At 45.7% G+C, this 21,722-nt stretch overlaps 1 protein-coding gene across 2 annotated transcripts in view; it reads left to right on the forward strand.

Annotated features, from left to right (window-relative positions):
- The first annotated feature begins 61 nt into the window (after positions 1 to 61).
- Positions 62 to 21,722, forward strand: part of ATP7B (ATPase copper transporting beta) — a 61,928-nt gene continuing 40,267 nt past the window's right edge. Inside the window, exons 1-2 of one of the 2 annotated variants that reach the window (XM_072976178.1) lie at positions 62 to 399; positions 719 to 823. In XM_072976178.1, the coding sequence (XP_072832279.1) occupies positions 770 to 823 (54 nt within the window). In that variant the 5' untranslated portion in view covers positions 62 to 399; positions 719 to 769. The remainder of the gene's footprint in view (positions 400 to 718; positions 824 to 21,722) is intronic. The other variant, XM_031684579.2, reaches the window with a different exon arrangement.

Here is a 21,722-nt window from a genome sequence, read left to right on the forward strand (position 1 = left end):
CCTGTGATGGACAGCTGGCGTTCCTACCCTCGGGCCCCTCCCCCACTGGAAGACCCCTCTCGGGCGCCCCCGTCCCAAGTCCAGTGTCCGCCGCCCGTTAGAGACCAATGGGAGGCTCTTGCGCGTCTCGGATCGATTTTCCTGGTTCGGAGTTCACTCCCGCAGCCGCTGCGGCGTCTCGGACCCGCGGCACCTCGGAGCCAGGCGCGGAGCCGGAGAGGGAGCTGCGCAGAGGAGACTCGAAGCCTGCGCCCGCAGCGCCGCACCTTCCCCGCGGGCAGTGGGCGAGCCTGGGGATCCACATCTCTAGGCCGAGTCTACGCGGCTCACTCTCTTCCATTTCCTCCCCGGCACGCGCCAGAGGCTGAAGACCGAGGCCAGAGCGCACCAGCCCCAGAGGTAGCGGAGAAGCGGGAGGGGGACGGTCCCACCCCGCCAGGGTCCAGGCTCTGCCGAGGACACTCGGGCACCAGCAGGCCGGCCTTCGGGTGTGGGTGAGGGTCGCCGGCCCACCCTACCCTCCGGTGCTCATCCCTGCGCCCCGAAGGGCCACAGGCGCAGTGGCGCGCAACTTTGAATTAAGAGATGGGGTGAGGGCTACAGATTCCCCGTCCCAAGTGCAAGGGCGGGTTCGGGTTGGAGCCGAACTACAAGGATTCCATCTACACCGCGCTCCTCTTCTCCCTGGGTTTTAACACCGCTCTTCTCCCCTGACCAGGTGACCTTGGGCTCTGGGCTGCATTACAGAAGAAATTAGTGCCTCGGGGAGATGAAGCCCGAGCAGGAGAGACGGATTATAGATCGGGAAGAAGCCAGTCGGAGAGTAAGTTTCCTTCCCCGGGCGCTGGAGGACTTTCCACGCCTATCTGCGGTCCTTGCTGTGCTCCTGGGTGTGCGCGGGGAAGGCGAGCGCGAGACTCCGGCGCCAGGAGAGTCGTGGTTCGTCGTTCATGCCTTTAGGAAGGCATGCCATTAACTGGTTTTGAGGAATAATGGAAAACCCAACACTTTTCTGTTCGTCTGCTGTTAAGGAGTCTGATGCTGGAGAGGTAGAGTGAGAGTTGAGTTTCTGTGTAAGATCCCTAATTGCTCAATATGATTAGTTAGATACCTTGAAAAGTTACTCAGGAGTTGCTGCATAGATCTGGTAATGGTCTACCCAAATCCTGCAACAGTGTTTTTTTTTTTAAAGACCTATTTTGAGTTCATTTAAATTATACAAGTAATCCATTAGTGCGATCTCTTAAAAATGCAAACAGTACAGAAATATTTAGCACGAAAAGCAGATCCTTTTACAGTCTTTTCTTGGTCATGTACATATGTCTTCATTCATTTCCATATATACTTACTGAAAGCTTAACATCTTTCAGGCACAATTTTGAAAAGCTGAAAACACAGTGGTTAATGAGATACCACTGGATATCTCCTGGGCAATCCTTAGGTTATTGTGTGTGTGGTTTTAAAATATTTGTTTGTTTTATGGAAATGAGATCACATAGTGTGAATCCTCCAACCTTTTTGTTTTTTCAATTTAACAATGTATTTTGAAGATTGTTTCATATTGATATATAAGCCACTATCTTACTTAGTTTAACCTATGCAGAGTGTGGGTGAACCATAGCATGTTTATTCGTTAATTCTTGGGTGGACATTCTGGTTGCTTCTGTATTTTCTCCCCTCCTCACAAGCCATGTGGTAGTGGACTTCCTTGTATGTGATTTTTCATGCTTACCTTTGAGTATTTCTCTAGGATAGAAACCAAAGTTAGGATTGCCGGTCTAAAGAGTAGGCTGTGCCTTTTCTGCAGATTTCTGGAATTCAACACTATTGCATGTTCTCTGGGGGTGATATTCATCTAGGCCCTGGTGATGTAGAAATGAAAGATAAATGGATTAATGGATGGGCAGAGAGGCTAGTCATTGGTTGATTCTTAGTGTGATGACTCTGCATTAAGTGGAGGTGCTGGGAGAGCACCTGTGGGAAAGAGGGGGGCTCCCATGGAAGAGGAGACTCTTTGAACCCCCTGCCAGGCCCCCCGCTGCTCTGCCCATCAGAAAAATCCTGACCTTCCTAGATGGAGCTCAAGACCTGCCTCTTCTTGAAACTTTTCTGTAGCTGCCTCTGCCCAAGCCATGCCTCACCCTCATCTGGATTCCTTTGATATGGTATTAGCCAACCCTATTGAACTTTCTATGTGCTGAGTACTCTATTTAGGCATTTAATATTCCTCTCTGTGTACTTATTTAATCCTCACAAAACCTTTTGATGTAGATATTATTTCTTGTCATCGCCTTTCATGCAGCTTTTTTTTTTTTTTAGCATAGGCATACCTTGGAGAAACTGTGGGTTCAGTTCCAGACCACAATAAAGCAAACACACATTTTTTGGTTTCCCAGTGCATATAAAAGTCATTTTTACACTCTGCTGTGGTCTGTTAAGTGTGCAGTAGCATTATGTCTAAAGAAATGTACATACCTTAATTTAAACATAACTTTATTGCTCAAAAATGTCAGCCATCACCTGAGCCTTTAGTGAGTCGTAGTGAGAGGATCTTGCCACTGCCAACTGAAAATTGTCACTTGCCGTTTGGTTCTGCAAGAATGAAGTCACTAGTCACTGCAGTTGCTGACCTGAAAGGAGTCCAGGGTGGAGCTCAAGAAGTGGGCACTCTGCTCGGGGGAAAAACTGGCAGAACAGACCTTCAGATAGTTAGATATTTTCAGGAGATTTTATGAGCCCAGTTTCTTGTATTTTCTCATATCTAGGAAAGCACTAAAATCATTAATGGTGACATCCTCTCCTTGTGACTAGCAACAGCCTTCTGCTAAAATGTGTGCTTGACCTCACGTACCCCCTTTTCACGAAAATCATACTGCCTCCCTGCCCTGCCTCTTTGGAACAGTTCCTCAGAAGTATCTGAGAGGCTGTCTCCCAGGCTGTAGTCCTCACCTGGCACCAAATAAAACTTAACTCATAACTCTCACATTGTGCTTTTTTTTTTTAAGTCAACACCTCGATGTTGATGGCTGCTGACTGATCAGGGTGGTGGTTGCTGAAGGCTGGGGCGGCCACGGCAATTTCTTAAAATAAGACAACAGTGAAGTTTGCCACACGGATTGACTTTTCCTGTCATGGACGACTTCTCTGTTTGATAGCAGTGCTGCTGGATAGCACTTTACCCACAGTAGATCTTTTTTCAGAATCAGAGTCAATTCTCTCAAACCTTGCTGCTTCTTTACCAACTATGTTTATTTAATGTTCTGAATCCTTTGTTTTCATTTCAACAGTCTGCACAGCATCTTCACCAGGAGTAGATTCCACCTTTGAGCAAATCATTTTCTTTGCTCATGCATAGGAAGCAACTCCTCAGCTGTTCAAGTTTCATCATGAGATTTCAGCAGTTCAGCCACATCTTCAGGCTCAGCTTCTAATTCTAATTCTCTTGCCATTTCCACCATGTCTGCTGTTACTTCCTTCACTGAAATCTTGAATCCCTCAAAGTCATCCATGAGGGTTGGAATCGACTTGTTCCAAAGTCCTGTTGATTTTGACATTTTGACCTCTTCCCATGAATCACCAGTGTTCTTAATGGCATCTAGAGTGGTGAATCCTTTCCAGAAGATTTTCAATTGATTTTGCCCAGTCAGAGGACTCACTATCCATGGCAACTATAGTCGTATGAAGTGTATTTCTTAAATAAACTTGAAAGTGGAAACGACTCCTTGATCCATGGGCTGCAGAATGGATCTTGTGTTAGCAGGCATGAAGAAGGCATTAATTGCTGTCCATCTCCATCCGAGCTCTTGGGTGACCAGCTGCATGGTCAATAATATTTTGAAAGGAATCTTTTTTTTTCTGAGCAATATGTCTCAAAGGTGGGCTTAAAATATTCAGTAAACCATGTTGTAAACAGGTGTGCTGTATCTAGGCTTTGTGTCATTTATTGAACACAGGTAGGGTAGATTTAGCATATTTCTCCTAGGATTTTCAGAATGGTAAATGAGCATTGGCTTCAACTTAAGATCACCAGCTGCATTAGTCAGTCCCAGGCTGACAAGAGAGTCAGCCTGTTCTTTGAAGCTTTGAACCCAGGCATTGACTTCTTTCTAGCTCTCAAAGTCCTCGATAACATCTTCGAGTAGAAGGCTGTTTCATCTGTGTTGAACCTCTGTTGTTTAGTGTGATCTTCTGGACAACTTGCTGCATCTTCTACAGCAGCACTTGCTGTTTCGCCTTGCACTTTATGTTATGGAAACAGCTTCTTTCCCTAAACTTTGTGAAGCAGCCTCTGCTAGCTTCAGACTTTTCTGCAGCTTCCTTACCTCTCTCAACCTTCACAGAATGGTAGAGAGTTAGGCCCATGCTCTGGAACTGCCGGTTGGTGGGGCACTCAGAACATACACATTTATCGAGTTAGTTCATCAACTTATATGCGAGCAGCTTGTGGTGTCCCACAAAAAGTATAATAGTGGCATCAGAGGTCACTGATCACAGATCACCAGAAAAAAATGTAATTATGATGAAAAAGCTTGAAATATTGCAAGAATTGCCAAAATGTGACACAGAGACAGAAAGTCGGCAGATACTGTTGAAATAATGAGGCTGATAGACTTGCTCAACTCAGGGTTTCCACAAACCTTTAATTTATTAAAAAAAATGCATTATCTGTGAAGTGCAAGAAAATGAATCTGCCTGTATCTACTGTGTGCCAGGCATGCTGGGCACTGGGGATCCAGCTAAGACCAAGACCCTGCCTTTAAGGAATTTGTATCCTAGAAGGAGATACGGGAAAAGAAAAAAAAGAGTAAAGAAATAGTGTTATTTCTGGTGCTGAGAGGTGCCGGACAGTCCATAAATTAGCGTAGGAGAAATGACATCAGAAATACATGGGAGAGGGAGATACCTCTTTTTTTTTTTTTTTACATTTTCATAGTTGCATTTATTTTTTTCACTTTTCAGTTTTATTAGGTAGAAGTGTTACAATTTGCACATATACAATATATTGCATGTAAATACATATATACAATATACTGCACATATTTTTAAAAATTTACATATGTGTGCTGTTCATCATTTCTAAGAACATTTAGAGCTTTAGCTTTTTAAACTTACATAGTTATCAAAAAAATAAACCCAACCGCAAAATAAGAACTAATTCAAGAAGATACATACACCCCGCTATTAACAGCAGCATTCTTTGTAGTTGCCAAGATACGGAAGCGGGGGAAGACACCATTTTAAGCAGGTGGTCAGGGAATTCTTCTCTGAGGAGGTGGCATTTGTGTGGAGACCCAAATGATTCAGATCTGGGGGGAAATGTTCTAGGTTGAGGAAGCAGAAGATGTCAGGCTCCTGAGTCAGGAGTGACCTGACTGAGGAACAGTAAGGATGCTAGGCTGGAGCAGAGGGAAGGAAGCCAAGGGGTGGAGTGTGAGGTCCATGTTCCTCATCTTTACGGATGGAGAAACCGAGGCATAGAGAAATTAAGTAACTTTCCTGAAGTCCTGTAGCTGGTAAGAGGCAGATCTGGGAGTGAGGCCTGTCTCACTTTCTCAGATACGGTTTTTCTTCCAAATTTAACTTGACAGTTGGTCCCACCATATGGTTTTGATTAAACTTGTCTGAATAGAGCTTTTCTTTGCAACTCTGTGCTTCTTGAAAGTAGGGACCGGCTTAGTATCACTTACAAAGTACTCCACGGCACATAATAGGTGCGCCACAGGTGCTCCTGAATACGTGAATTAGACTATGATCCCCTCACTGTGTTTTCTCTTCAGAGGCTTCCCCATGGGGCAGCAGTGACCCTGAGAGGCTGGTGGCCCATGACCTGGCCTTTCAGCCTTCGGTCCACAAACATTACAGAGCACCTTCTATTTGCCTCGTGCTGGGCCATGCAGAGGGACGCAGAGATGGACAGAGGTCAGCCCTGTGCTCTGGGAGCTGACAGTCAGGGTGCAGGAGCAGAAGTGCCCTCGCAGTGCAGCACCCACAGGCGGGGACGGTCAGCCTTTCCTGGGGGGAAGGATGCAGGGAGAACTTGGGGGAGGTGGTGCAGGAGTAAGGTCTTGAAGGAGGAGCAGGTGTTGGTTGGACACAGTGGAGTGGAAGGAAGGATGTCGTTGGCGGAGACTAGCCTGTGCCAAGGTCCAAGGATTGGATGGAAAGATGGATTTGGGGGTGCTGTGAATGGCTTGACCAGCCTGGAAAAGTGATTCTGGAAGGGCCTGGCTGGGAGTTGGATTTTATGCCCAAGACTGGAGAGTTTGAGCATGGGGAAACAGGCTTTGAGACACTCCTAAAAGAAGACGTTAGCTGGGAATGGAGCTGCTGGAGACTTGCTAGAGGCCTTGGACAATGACCAGCCCCGTCCAGACTGCAGGCGGCTGAAAAGCCTATAAAAGAACAGGGAGTCGGCTTTCCCTGTGGAGTCTACTTTCCTGAGTGCCCTCATGTCAGAGGCCAGTCGTAGTCCTGACAGTGACAACGCAGAGCATACTTGATACTCAAGTAACTGGGTGATAAACCATGGAGGTGAGAGTGCTGGATTTTTAAATGCATTTTATCTGACATACATTCTCTTGTCCATTGCAGGCATGGGGATGGCCAATCACAGGAGGCTGTTCATTGGTGCCAGAGCATAGGTAGCAAGGACATATCCACGTTCAAGTGTGTGCAATATTATTTTTATCTATAGGATTGGAATCATTGCCACGTGAAGTTCTGGATTATCTATGATTTTTTTTTTAACTAGGTTAAAGGAGAAAATCTGAGCAGGTCAAAGGTTGCTGAGATAAAGTAGGAGGCAAAGAAGAGAGTAACTCTTTATTATGATGTAACTAACTCAGCAAGTAAGACTTTAAAAACACCAGTCATTGTGAGATCTGTTGTTTAAGAATGTAGCTATTTTGTTAAAGCCTCAATTCCTCCAGAAACTAAAAGTCACTCTGCATTGGGCAGAGAAACATTTAAAATTCTTTAGAAAATTGTTATTATAAAAGTAATTTAACTCCTTAATCCAAATTTGGAAAATAAAGACCATAAGGGGAAAATTTACTTTTATTCCTGCCACTCCTAGGATTGTTGAAAAAACAAAATTCAACTGAGTAAAGATCTGATTGGTTTTATTTAATTGTTCATGAATAATTCATCTTAGCAGAAGGAAAGGAGCTCCAAGGGGCTGTATAAAATGGAAGACTTATAGACAGAGTGAGGCGTGGCAAGGGAGTTATTGCAACGAAGAGTGGATTGTTTCAGGTAAGGTCACCTTCCCGTTGGGGAAAGCAGGGGTCTGTCAGGCACGTTCCTTCACTAGTGCTGACCAGGTGATTGCAGACTGACTGGTTGAAGATCATGACTTTGCTGGGGGAGGCTGAAGCTGAAATTAGGTTAGGAATTAAGTCTCGGTTTGCTGAGGTGGGGCTGAGCACAGGTGACTCCATTTGGGGCTTGTTTCTATTTTAACAGGATGACTTGTCTGCATGTTTGTAAACTTCCTTTATTATTTGCTTTTGCTTCATCTAATAGGAGTTTTTAGAAATATAAAAAAAATATCCTTGCAACTCAAATATAACCAATATTAACATTTTCGGCATATTTCATTCCAGTTTCTCTTTTCTTCATTTTTTTTACTCTTTTTCTAAGCCCAGTGGTGCTAACATTATAGATATCCTTTTAAAAAGCAGTTTTAGAAGCTGTCCACTGATGAGTCTGTTATTAGCATTATTACTGAATCTGCGGCCTCTCTTTCCCTGACCTGACAGACTTGGTTTATAGCATGAAGCAGCCTTTCACCCGTACCCTGGACTCTCCCGTCATCTGTCCATTGCCGCAGCATCAGTGCCGCACCAGAGCGACAGAATCGCCAGGGAAGTTCAGGCAACTACGTGGTTGGTGCTGCCAGCAATTTCTTGTTTCTAATCTCGACTGTGCCTGCATGTGCCTTTGGCCGTTCTTTATCTTTATCATCCTGCGTGTGACTCTTTCAAGCCCGCACCCACTGTGGGGAGCCCTCTGCAAGGCCCCCGCCTCCCTTAGTCTCAACAAATGACCTCACGTCTCACCTCCAGAAAACGAACACCACTCTGTATGATTTTCTTCAACTTTCTGCCTGTCTCTATGCATCTTCTCCTCAAATTTTGTTTAGATCTGTGTCCATTTTCACTTACTCATCTCTAATCTCAGGAGGCCCACTTCCTTTCAAGGTCCTCTCCCCTCCCAGTGTCCTGGACCTCTGCCCCCTCCTCGCCGCCTGATCTGGAGCCTTCACTGCTCTGATGAGGTCTTATCTTCTTCACCTCTAGTCTTTCCCTCTCTCTGCAAACTTCTCCGCTTCAGCTTATAAAGTCAGCCGACCTGCCTTCGTTCTGAAGTCTCTTTTATTGCCTTGGGTCTTCCAGTAGCGGTTGTGCTATTTCTCCCCTCCTCCTCTTCCTCGTCTTTCAGAAAGAATCCCCTGCACTTGCTGGTTTCCACACCTGTGGAATACAGACACAAAATTTTCACTGTGACATTTTCCCTTCATTATTTTATCAGTACTTTGGATATAAAATAATTACATGTATAAATATATATATATATATAGACTAACCTTTCTCACGACACATTACACTTCTGAGATCCATTGCTGTGCAGTATGCCGTGGTAGGAACATAGCACAGTTTATCCCTTCTCCTGGGAGGGTATGGGGCCATCTGTAGGTTTTTGCCGTCTGCCCTCTTTGCCTCACCACTCTCCCGAAACCTTTTGTGTTCAGGCTTCCATGAATACCAGTGGAATTCCTATTTTAGTAGCCTCTCTGCTACATTTTTCAAACAAATAGTTTTATTGAGATAGCATTCACATACCATACAGATCGCAGACACATGCAATCATCACTGCGGTCAATTTGAGAACATTTTCATCACCTCGCAAAGAAACCCTGTACCCTTTAGCTGTCACGCTCCATCTCCCCACGAACTCCAGGCCTAAGCAACCACTGCTCCGCTCTCTGTCTCTGTAGATTCGCCTGCTGTGAACGTTTGGTACAGGTGGAATCTCTGTCTTGTTCCTGATCTTAGGGGAAAGCTTCCAGCCTTTCACCACTAAGTACAATGTTAACCGGGAGTTTTTCATGCTCGTTATCAGGTTGAGGAAGTTCCCTCCAATTCCTCATTTGTTGAGTGTTTTCATGTGAAAGGATTTTGGGTTTGGCAAATGTTTTCACTGTGTCTTTTGAGATGATCATGTGTCTTTTGTTTTTTATTCTGTTAATATGGTGTCTTAAATTAATTGATGTTTCTGTTAAACCAAACATGGATTCCTGGGACAAATCCTGCTTGGTCACAGCATGTAGTCTTTTTATATGTTGCTGGATTTGGTCACCTACTGTTTTGGAGAGGAATTTTGTGTCTGTATTCATAAGAGATAGTGGTTCATAGTTCTCTTGCGATGTCTTGTCTGGTTTTGGTGTCAGGGTAACACTGGCCTCAGAATGAGTTAAGACACAGTGTTTGATAGAGTTCAGTGTTGAAGCCATCTAAGTTGGGCTTTTCTTTTGGGGAAGACTTTTTTTTTTAATTACTAATTTAATATCTTGTTACAGGTTGATTCAGATTGTCTACTTCTTCTTGAGTCAGTTTTGGTAGTTTATGTCTTCCTAGGAGTTTGTCCATTTCATTTAAGGTATCTAATTTGTTGGTATACAATTGTTCATGATACTCCTTTATAATCCTTCTTACTTCTGTAAGATCAGTGGTAATAATCCATCTCATTTCTAAGTCCAATAATTTTAGTCTTCTCTCTTTTCTTCCTTGATCATTTTAGCTAAAGGTTTGTCAATTTTGTTGGTCTCTTCAAAGAATCAGCTTTTGGTTTTGATGATTTCCTCTAATTTTCAATTCTCTGTTTTACTCTAACCCACTCAAGTATTTTGTTTTGTTTTGTTTTGTTTTTTCAATCGCACTCTGCTATTTTCTTCTGTCTGCCTTGAATTGTATTCTCTAAAAGATATGTTGAAGTCCTGGGCCCTGGTATCTGTGAGTGTGGTATTATATGGAAATAGGGGTTTTGAGGATCTATTTAGTTAAGATGAGATCCTACCAGATTATGGTGGGCCCGGAATCCAATCACCGATGTTGTAAGAACACCACACGAAGAGGCAGAGAGGAGAAAGCCACGTGACTACAGAGAGCGAGACTGGAGTGATGCCTCAGTAAGCCAAGAAGTGCTAAGGCTTGCCAGCAACCACCAGGAGGTGGGAGAGAGACAGAGAACAGGTTCTCCTTCGGAGTCCCAAACAGGAAAACCTTGGCTTCTAGCCTCTAGAACTGTGAGGGAATCAATTTCTCATACTCAGTTTGCAGTATTTTGTTACAGTCCTGGGACTGATACACCTTCCTTCTGCTTGCTTTAGGTTGAGTTTAGTCTTCTTTTTCCAGTGTCTTAGGCAGAAACTTAGATTGTTGATTTGAGTTCCTTCTTAACGTACACATTCACAGCTATAAATTTCTACACACTGCATCCCATGAGTCTTGGTATGTTGGGTCTTCTTTTTCATTCATCTCAAAGTATTACCTGATCCCCTTCTGATTTTTTTCTTTGACCCATTGATTATTTAGAAGTGTGTTGTTTAATTTCCACATATTTGTGAGTTTCTCATATTTCTTTTTGTTACTGATTTCTGATTCTGTTGTTGTTGGAGAACATACTTTGCATCATTTCTGTTCTTTTAAATGTATTGAGGTTTGTTTCATGGCCTAACACTGATATATCCTGGAGAATGTTCTGCGTGCACCTGGGAAGAATGCATATTATACCGTTGTTGGGTGGAGGGTTCTGTAGACATCAGTTAGGTCTGTAAGTGTCTTTGTATATTAAATCCTTGCAATCACAGGCAGTTTCTGTTGGCTCCCCCCGCCCAAGTATATATGTCATATTTGGCTGTTTCTTTGCATGTCTCATAACTTTTTGTTAGAAACTGGACGTTTTAGACAACTCTGGGTATTGCCATTCCCAAGGAGTTTGTTATTGTTATTTGCTTTTTTATTGTTTAGTGACTGGCTAGATTATTTCAGTCGGGTCTCTTTCATACCTCCACCCCCCCACCATGTTAAGCCTGTGACCTTGCTTCTTGGCACAACTTCTATCTGTCTGTTCCAGCTTCCTGCTACCTCATGACCTTGAGATGGCTGCGAGGACCCCAGCCCTCTAATTCCTGTTGCACACAGCAGAAATGGAGAAGGGATAAGGACAAACCTGCTCTCTCTCTTAACGAGCCTTCTCAGGAGCCCTGACGGCTTTCCCTTATATTTCATTGGCCAGAACTTTGCATTAGTTTTCAACATTTTAAAATTAGAAAATTTTTTTTTATTGTGTAAAACTCTGGCTGCTTTCCTTCTCTTGGAAAGTCTGGTGACCCCAGACCATCTGACAGCAGTTGGTGGAGCCCAGGAGGAGCTGCCTCTTATAGGTGGAGCATGAGCCCTTCCTGTGGCTGCAGCTCCTCCCCGACATGTGCTTATGAAGGTCAGCGCCTGCCCTTGGTGACACTGAAAAACGGAGTAAATTTGAAGATCTAATTGGCTTCATTAGGCAGCATCCCACCTAGGACTAGGAGGGCGCTCCAAGGAATGGGGGTTCAAAATGGAAGAACTCTTACAGGCAGAAGGATGGGGCATGAAGGTATCAGCGAGGAAAAAAAAAAAAAAGGAAAGAAGGAAGATGGAAAGGGAAGAAAGAAGGGAAGGGAAGGAAGAAAGGGTTAGTTTGGGCTAGAGCTTCTCTTTGGAGGGAAGGGAATGGCAGGGAATGTTATCATGCAGATTATCTCCCTAGTGTTGATTAGGAAGTTTCAGATTGACTGTTTTAAAGGTCACATTTCTGGGAGGGGTTGAAACTGCAGTTAAGCCTTGATTTGCTGTAGTAGGGGGCAAATGACTGCATTCAGGGCTTGTTATTTCTTGTTAACAGTAGTATTTGAGCTTAGACTGCTGGCTTGGAGGGAAAAAGGAATGAATAAGCAAAGGAGGAGAGAGCCAGCTTTGCATGGGGCACCACCTTCTGAACGTTGAATATCTGTCTGAAAGGCTAGCAGTCAAATAAAGTGAGCCGTTTTTGCTTGGTATTCTCTATCAGTCATTCATTTAACAAATAGTTATTGAGAAACTTTAAAATATAAGCACAGTTTTCGTGCTGGGAATACATCGGTGAGTGAAGAAGATGGACAATTCTTCCACGTGTGAAACTTACATCCTGACTAGGGAGACAGTCAGTAAGCAAATAAGTAAAATACATGTTCTTGTATCAGGCAGCCGTTGAGCACTCTGGAGAAAAGTCAGTAGGAAAGGACCACAGAAGTGGAAATGTTTGGAATTGTACACAAGGTAATTGGGGAGGCCCCTGAGAAGGTGACGTTTGAGCAGGGACATTAGAAGGAGAGGGTGAGTCATCTGGACAACGGGGTGTTGGGGGAAGGGATATTTATAAGCTGGAGCAGCCAGGACAAAGGCTCCGAGGCAGGAGCACGCCCTGCTTGGGTCCAGGAACAGCAACATCAGAGTGGTCTCAGCAGAGGGGTGAGGGGTGAGTGGTGTGAGGATAGGTTGAAAGGTAAAGGGAGAGGGCTGACTTTACAAGTCCCTATAGGTCACTGTAAAGATTTTAGGTTTTTCTCTAAGTACATGGAAACCCTCCGGACGGTTTTTAGGAGAACCTCATCATCTGAATTCTCTTAAGAGGATTCCTCTGACTTTTGTTTTGAGAATAGGCTTTAGCAGGTGAGAGCAGAAACCAGGAGATGATTTTAATAATGCGAGTAAGATGTGGCTTGGACCAGAGTTATAGTGCAGGTGCTGAGAAGTGGTTGGACGCTGGATGTAGTTTGAAGATAGAACCAACAGGATTTGCTGAACATTTACATGTGGGTTTGAAAGAAGGAGACGATTCTTACCAAGGTTGAATCCAAGATTTTTTTCCTAGGCAAGTGGAAGGAAGGAGTTGCCATTTACTAAGGTGGGGAAGACTGTGGGAGGAGCAGGGAAGGGGCATGTGGACTGAAAAAAAGCACAACTGAGCACAGTGAGTTTCTGTTTTGCTCAGGGACCTCACTTGAATTCTGTAGCCCAGGAGACAGCATTTCAGATTGCTCTGAGGAACTACTCTGAAGCAGTGAGGATGGAGCCAGGACATATATGAATTTTTTGCTGGAAAAAAACATGGAAAGATCACCGTTAATCACAAAGAACTGACATTCCAAGTTAATGATTTTAGTGCTTTTCTATGTATAGGAAGCTGCAAGAACCTGGAGTCATTGAAATTTTTCCATAGATACAAATCTTAACTACGAAGGGGCCAGTGTATGCAGAGCACAGGGTGCTTCCTGTTTTCTCCCTCCTGGATTCCCCGGGCGCGCTCTGTCTGCACTGTCGGTGGGCGGCTACGGTGGCCGATGGCTGGGTCCTTGTGGAACTGCAACGACAGGCAACATATTTTTCTTTACACACATCATATTGGGAGCTCAGTTTTAGACAACTTAACATTTGAGATGCATATCAAATATCCAACAGGAGGTGTTAGTTAAGCATTTGGGTCCGTAAGTGTGGGGCTTGGGAGTTGTTGGCTGTAGGTGGTATTTGTACTGACTGGGGTAAATGAGATCATCCAGGCATCTAGACAAGGAAGAGGTCCATGGGCTGAGCCAGGAGTCACTCCAGCCCTGAGAGGTTTGGGGACTAGTCGGCTCTTGGGAAGGACTCAGAAGGAGCTGTCGGTGGGCAGGAGGAAAACCAGGAGCAGTGGGTACACGTTGGCCGCCCTGGGGGACAGCGAGAGGGAAGGCACTAATCAGGTGCCGGGGCGGTTGAGAAGTCTGCGGATTTTTTTCTGATCCTTTTTTGATTTCAGGAAGCAGGGAGCAGGCTCATCGTTGGAGATGGAGAATGAGGGTAGGGGGTCTGAGGAACAGGGAGGAGTTGGGGGATCCTCAGCCTGAGAGTGAAGAGCCGGAGGACCAGGGAGGAGTCGCTGGACTTACGGGAGTGCCGAAGCCCTCCCGGCTTAATGGTCATGGGTCAGAGGGTGGCCAGCCAGTCTGGATGTGTTTCATCTCGGCCTTGTTCAGCTGGGGGGAGACACCAGGAGTCTGTTGGAACTTGGAGGTAAGCAGTGTTGGCCCCAGATAAGGAGGCAGCTGGGGCAGTTGAAGGCACCTCTGATGAACTGTGGAGCTGAAACATTGGCTTTGACTCTGATATAATCTCGGTGTTTTTTGGCCTTGTCCAGTCTCTATAGTTCAGAACTGTCATAACTTTTTTCACTCTGGGCTGTTGAGCCAAGTGTGGCTTTATGGAAAAGCACCCCCTCCAGTGAGCTTGGTGTTTTGTTTTTATTTTGTCTCCTGTTCACTAGCTGGTGTAAAAGTCACGCCGAGCTCACTGTGTAAGTCTCGGAAATGGCCAGTTCCCAGGGGTGTGAGGAGCAGACCTCCTGGCCCACCAGCCCTTTCCCCGCTAGTCCTCCAGGGGACCTTGGGCCAGCAGCTCCCCTCGCCGCAGCACCTAATGTTTGAGTGATTTCTTTCTCCTTTAACATCAGTCTCTACTGTTCTTCTCTCCTAACTTGCTAATACCCGCCGAGGGCAGAAGTGTCTCTTGTAGCCTGTGTTGCCGAAGCACTGAAATATGTGGCTCTCAGTTGCTAAGTTATCTTTGATTATTAGCACTGTGTATGCGTCGTGTATGGGAACCTTCCGGGCCACTGCTTCCCAGCGCGCAGCTTAGTGTCAGGTTGTCATCCTGTCCTGTCACAGGATCCCGGCCCCTCTGCCTACCTGAGGAGGCCTGGCCCCCTGGCTTTTTCTGAGAAACCCCGCCCAGTATGAACCTCCCGCTGGGGTGAGGAGGGGGGATCTTTGTGAGTGCTGAGACATCTGAACCAAATGTCATCCCCGAGCAGGGTGCTCTGTCTCAGACGTTCGTGGAAACACGAGCTGCCCATCTGCCCCTGGGCCCAGGCTTCTCAGGTTATAACAGGAATGTTTAGGACACCACAGGAATTTTTGTTTTTATATAGAAAAGATCCACAGAGATTGGGAAGGTGGGCTGGAGATAAACAAGATGCATTTTATTTTGGAAAAGAGCTGATAGAATTTGTGCATATGGGGGCAGAATAGTTTATTGCTAGGAGGCACTTGAAGACCTGTGGTTCCACAAGGGGTGTGTGAGACACTAATGGAGTTTGCCCTTGGCATCATGATAAGAGGGACATAAAAACACCGTGAAATTCCAGGTACAAAGCACATTCTGATCTGTCTGTAGTCCAGCTCAGTGAGTATTTATTTAACATCTGGTATTTGTTCATCACCTTGTTCCATCTGTGGGCAGATAAGACATAAGAACCTTGTCTTCTAGGAGCTTACGGAGTTTCCTGGAGCTGAGTGCAGCTCAGCCTCAGTAATGAGTGTGAGCTGAGCTGAGTGCAACGAGGGCGGTGGAGGCAGAGGACTTGTTCTCCAGAAGCTCCAGACCTGCCAGGTCTGCAGTGTTGGCCTTCGTGATACTGGAATTCAGATAAGGGAAAGAACCTGCCAGGCTGGATAGAGGCAACTCCACTGAGAAGCAGGACTTAAAGGATAACGAGGATTAGATGGGGAGGGGGCGGAAACCCAGGGTCAGGTGTGAGGAAGGGGGAAGGTGCCAGAAAGAGGAGTTTGGACCTGATTCTCTAGTCTGGGAGCTGACTCATGTCCTGACTGTTTCACAGGCCCCTTAGATTCCATGGGGACAAGGGAGAATCCACCATTTTCACCCCTAGATTTGCCCCTAACCCAGTTCCTCCTCTTCTCAGCCGAACAGGAAATGCATCGTGCCCCTCAGGTCCTCTCTCTGTGTCACCTGCTGGGCTCTCTTGATCGCTGAGCCCAGAGGGCCTCCTCATGTGTTTAATCTCATTCTGCTGTTCACTTTCTCTGCTCCTTGTAACCCTATAACCCCCCCTCCTCTGAGTTCATGTGCCTGCCCAAATGATTTCTAAATCGACAACGTAGTCATGTAGGTCCTCTGCTTAAAAATAGGTGGTTGGTTCTGCCTAGTCCACAGGACAAAGTCTAACCTTCATACCCTTTACAGCCTAATCTTCCTTTTTCTGGCTGTGTTCTGCGTCTGAGTGACCATTAGGAGAAATTAAAGTGTTTCACTGTAAAGCTTCTTCCATAGTTTATGGCGCTAACAGGATAGACTGTCTAGCAGTACTTGGGACGCATGATGCGAGCACGCTCCCCTCATTAACCACTCACAGCTACAGCACAGAAGCAGCATTTATATTGATAATGATTCCACATCACCAAGGAGAAGGTGAACTTTGGATACTACCCCGTATTTGAAAAGGCAGCAGAAAGATAAGTGACCTTTGGGGAGAATTTCCACCCAAAATGGTAGAAAACAATTTTTAAAGTCTGGTGCTCAAAGAGACGGAAACTGACTTGGATGCCCAGTAAGGAAGTGTGAGGTGGTCCGCAGGTGTGGGCAGACCCTAACAGTTCCCATCAGGAAGCATGAAGCCCGCAGGTAAGGAAGCAGATTTGAGGGATCACGAGAAAGCCATCACAGGTACACCAGGCTCATCCCCACTGACTCCCATGTGGATTTGGGGCCCATGGACTTTGGCATCAAACATGCCTTCCCTTTTTGGGTCACTGATTTGAATGGCGTTTCTTGGAAATGGAAGTGGATTCTTTTTTGTTTCCAGAGAAGATAAGCCAACCCAGATACATTTTAGAGTTGGCTGCCCTGAGTGTGTTTCAGAAGTGAGAGCAAACAAGTGGTTAAATCTCCGTGGGCTAAATGAGGGGCCAAAGAATAAGGAGGAGTCTTGAATGGCTGACCCATGGGGGCTGGACCAGTCAGGAGCCCACCTTCCCTCAAAGACAGCAGATCTCTTCTTGGTCAGGAGTTCTTGGGGGCAGCAATGGCAGTTTTAATGGGAGAGAAGGGGTGATTGTAGGCAACCCGAAAAGAGGCAGAGTCCTCAGTGACCTTGAGCAGAGGGGATGTGTTCTAAGTGCCCTCATTGGGTGCACGTCCCTGTGGCCCTCTCTCCCCCAAGGACACATTCGGCTGGAGGGGAATAATCTAGGACCCAGAGAGACTCCATTCCGTCCTCAGCGTGGACATTCCACACGTACTTGCAGTAGGAGGTGTTGCCAGGATTAGTGGCTGTTCCTCCCATGGGGGATGAGGTCGCCTCCTTCCTGTCTCTCCAAGGGGGTGGGGGTGGGAAGGGAGGCAGTGCTGCCCTATAGAGCAGGAGGCTGCCTGGGTCACCCCGCTGTCATGTGTCTCCTCTTAATCCTCCTGTGGAGCCTGAGCAGCCTGAATTGTGTCTCAGTTCCTGCCTATTCTGCCACGTATAAAATACGGATGATTTATCACCCAGTGAGTTTCTGCAGTCAGCTCTGACTCAGGTCAAGCCATTGGTCCAAGGGAGAACACAGCGGCAGGAAACATGGAACTTGCCTACATCTTCTTGAAAATGCAAGTCACATTGCCCAGGAAGTACTTTTCTCCCCTACTGATCTGCACCCCCCCGGCCCTGGAGCTATGGAAGAGGCAGCTGAAGTTATTCCAAGAAAGCACTCGAAGTTTGGTAATAAAAGGAAGTGACGTGTCCCCCAGCTCCTGTACGCGGTGGCCGGGCGTCCAAGCAGTTCTGCGTGTGCGAGGGGCTGTGTACAGAGATTCCTAGGGCCAAATAAATGCAGTGTGATGAGTAAGAGGATGCCAGTTGGTTTGAGGGGTGTAGATAAACAAGAGCAAATATACATACAGCAGTGTGCAGCCTGCCCAGGTTCCTGGAAGCCTGGCTGGCAGCCTCCCCGGGCTGGCTCAGGGGCAGGGCAGCAGGTGCCTCCCCCTCACTAGTTAGGAAGACGCTTTTCAAGCGTTTTCTTCTGACGTGACCAAATAGCCCGAAGACGAACTGCTGTTGCGGCAGGTGGAGGTGTCACTGTGGACTTGGCGATGGAGAGAGCTGGGGGCGAGAAGTCTGGGAGCCCTGAGCCGTCCTTCCTGGCGACTCTGGCTGACCCACAGGTGACCCTGTTGTCTGTCCACAAACGGTGGTCCTTCAGGAGAAGCCCTGGAGCGAGAGGCTCCATCAGGCCAGTGACTTCGGAGGAGGAAGGCTGTCGTCCTGAGGAGGGAGGATTTTCACAGAAGGTTTTGAATGGAACACAGGAGATCGGTTCCGATCAGGTGGGTGCAATCACAGAAGGGCTACAAAGCCAGGAATGGGGGCTCCGGGTTATAGCTGGAGGTTTCCCCTCTCCCGTGTCTTCATAAGAGGGGCCGGGGAGCCACTCCTGAGTAGGGAGTGAGCCAGGAGTCCAGGTGATTCTCCAGAGATTAAGTCTTTGGTGGGTCAATCGTGGGGTTTTTTGCTTCTTATTTTCAGGATATTTTGTAAGCCCCTGTGGAGCAAATTTTCCCTAAACACGAATCAGACAAAAATTGATCTTTCCCCTCTTTTTATTTTTTAACTGTGTACCTTATTTTGTTTATCTTCACATTTCAACTAAGTAAACATTTTGAAAATGTTGCTTCCAGATGAAGCAGCTCTTCTTAAGCAGATGAGAGGTTTGTTAACCCAGACGTCAGGTCGTGTTCAAAGCAGGGCTATGTAACTAACATTTTGTGAAAATGGTGCGTCAGTATCATTTCCAGGTGGGACTGGTGGTCTTTTTCATTGATGTGAGTAGACGGGAAAAAAATGCTGCTTAAACATAAGGGAAAGTTTTCATAAGTCCTTTGCTCCCTGGAGAGTTATTTTTGTTTCTTCTGGTGTTAATTGTTTAAAAAGTCTTAAAACTAAAGTAAGTTTTGTGAATGGAAATTTTTGAAATGTACTCTGCAAGAGATTTATGTATGTTGATGGGAGATTTATGAATGTCCATTTGTGCAGTGTGCAATCAACATTTATATTTTTAGTTGAGTGTCTAAGATAGCAAAATATTAAATTTTTTTGGAAATGCTTGAGAGTATTTCTTTATGTTCAAACTACTGCTTGACAAAATCCAGCCTATGTCGGAGGTGTTTGTGAAATGTTCTAAGGGTTTTTAATAGCCAGTTCTAATCTCATGTGACTAGGAAAGCAACTTGAACCTGGCTGGGGGATCCTTTCAGAAAGGTGGACTGGGCTGAAGGCCAAGGTAGAGGCCAGGCTAGAGGCCCGGGTGGAGGCTATGGTAAAGAAAGTCAGGTGCAGATCTGCGTCCTGCCCTTGCTGGGCTGTGGGACCTGGCAGGTGAGCCTTGGACTCCTCCAGCTTCAGATTCCTCATTACAAAGTGGAAAGAGAAGGCCTGCCTCTTTGGATTGTGAAAGCACCTTGTTGAGTACTATATAAATGCATAATGGTACCATTTCTGCCAAAATGATTTTCAGTAGAATTCTCAGCTTGGAGACGTGTTTGAATGTCTGGTTGAACTATGTCCGCCAGTTAATCCCTCTGAGCACGGTTGCAACTATTTTTTTTTCCTAAAGCCCCGATTATAAAAGTAACACCTGCTCATTATATGAAACAAATTTAACATGAGGCAAGGGGAATGTAGAAAAATAGAAGGAAAATGAAAGCAGCCATGTGTTTCAGCCATTTTCCCACTGCACAAGTGAGTCTGTGTACATAGTATTATATACCTTGTATTTTTTAGTGAATATTTTGTGTGTATGTGTGTATATATATATATATATATATATATATATATACATGTATACAAAATATAATTTAAGTTAATTATCCCCAAATGGGGGAAATTTTTAGTAACTGGTTTATGATGCTAAAAACCAAACTAAATGTCAACTACAATTGAATACTTGTTCACTGTTAACAGAGTGTGGACTCAGTCTGTTATGAATCACACTCTGGATCTGTTTGAGAGCTATTTAGTACTTGGTATGTAGAAGGGACTTGCCTGTGTCACCTTATTTAACCATCATCCTCCTCTAACAGACAGAAAACTGAGATCAAGAGGTTAATTTGCCTGAATGATTTAATCCCAGGTCTGTCTGCGGACAAGCCCCTTTTCAGTTGGGACATGGAAGTATTATTTAACATACTGGGTGAGATCGAGTTTTGAAAATATCTGGGTTTTGGAGAGCTGCTAATTTTGTAGGTGAATGGAAAGTTAGCTCTCCGGTGGTGCATTATTCACAAAAGATGCAGGTAGTTGCTCTGAAGAAAACATTTCAAAATTGTGTTTGTGGTTAGTGGATTTGGGTGCTTGTGTTTTACATTTCTTGTACAATACAGAGTACGTTCTGTACAATTTGGAATGGAATTATGATACCGAGCAAGCTGTCGGGTTTTTCTGTGTTTTGGACAGAGGGGGAAAGAGGTCTTTTTTTAAGGTGTAACTGGTAAAATCACGTTCTGGAGGGGGCATCGCTCCCTCTGCACGTGTCAGAGCCTCTCGGCTGCTGGTGTGAGCAGGCTCAGCGGCTGGGGCTAAGCCTGGTGAGGCTCCCAGGCGGTTGCCGCACTGCCACCCCCACCCAGCTGGGAGCCTGCGGACCAAAGAGGAGCAGCAGGGGCCTCAGTGCCCTGGCCGGGGTGTTCTGGCCCTGTGTCCACAGGCTGCCTCCCGGAGGCTCTTCTTTCCTCGCAGGCCCAGGACGGTGACCTGGAAAGGAACAGGCTCCTACCTCTCAGAGCTCCTTTGGGAGAATTGCAGGAAGTAGCGGTTACTGACCCCTGTTCCAGCTGGAGGGTTTCAAGAATTCCCCTTTCCCCTCAGAAATGCCTGCCCAGGCCTCCTTACCCACGGCCCTCCTGACTGCTTTGGCCAAGTTTGGCTGCTGTGTTATTTGCCTTTATCGCCCACGTCGGACCGCGCATCTGTTTGCAGTCATCAAGAGCAAGTGTGTAAACCAAAAGTGGATTTATGCTGCGGGAGGGCGGGCTGATGTTGGACACACTGACCTGCTGGATGACTGTGATGAGAGTGCTGGGTTGTGAGCTTAACCATTTCAGAAAGCAACAGAGAATTTTGTGCTGGGTGAGGGGTGGTCAGGCTGGGTTTTATTTTTTGCCTAGATGAGATCAGGATGACCCAGCTGACACAGGCATATCCCTGCTAAGTAAAGGGAAGAAAACGGATGAGGTGTGTGCCTAGTCACTTAGAGAAGTTGCTAGCAGATCGTCACCCAGCCATCATGGTCAGCAACACTACAATATCATTCTCTTTTCTAGAAAACTTGTTGTATTTCTTTATTTTCCTCTGAAACTAGCATCTGCTGGGTATAAACATAACAACAGAGTATGGAAGTGTGGATTTCTTCCACCCTAGAAACACAGGATATTACCGTGTACTCTTACACAGTTTTGCAACTTTTTCTTTCCCTTTGCCTATCAGGGACGTCTTTCCATACTATTACATGTAAATCACTTTTTTATTTTTTAAAACCACTATGTAAAATTGGGTTGGGTGGATACTCCGTGTAGTGAGGTCTCCGGGCTTCCGCCACCAAGTGTAGCGGTGGGCATTCGTGTGTCATGGTGTTTCCATATGATGACGTTCCCAGAAATGGAACTAAGTGGGCAGTGGGCATCGGGTGCTTTGACAGATACTGCTCAAGCACTCTCAGAAAGATTGTATAAACCCATTTTTCTACTGGCAGTGCCTGAGAATTGTTTTTCCCTACACTCTTCCTTACTGTATCACCAAACTTGAAAATTTTTGCCAGCCTGTTGGGTGAA

This window comes from Vicugna pacos, chromosome 14 (assembly GCF_048564905.1).
Source record: "Vicugna pacos chromosome 14, VicPac4, whole genome shotgun sequence".
Lineage (NCBI taxonomy): Eukaryota > Metazoa > Chordata > Mammalia > Artiodactyla > Camelidae > Vicugna > Vicugna pacos.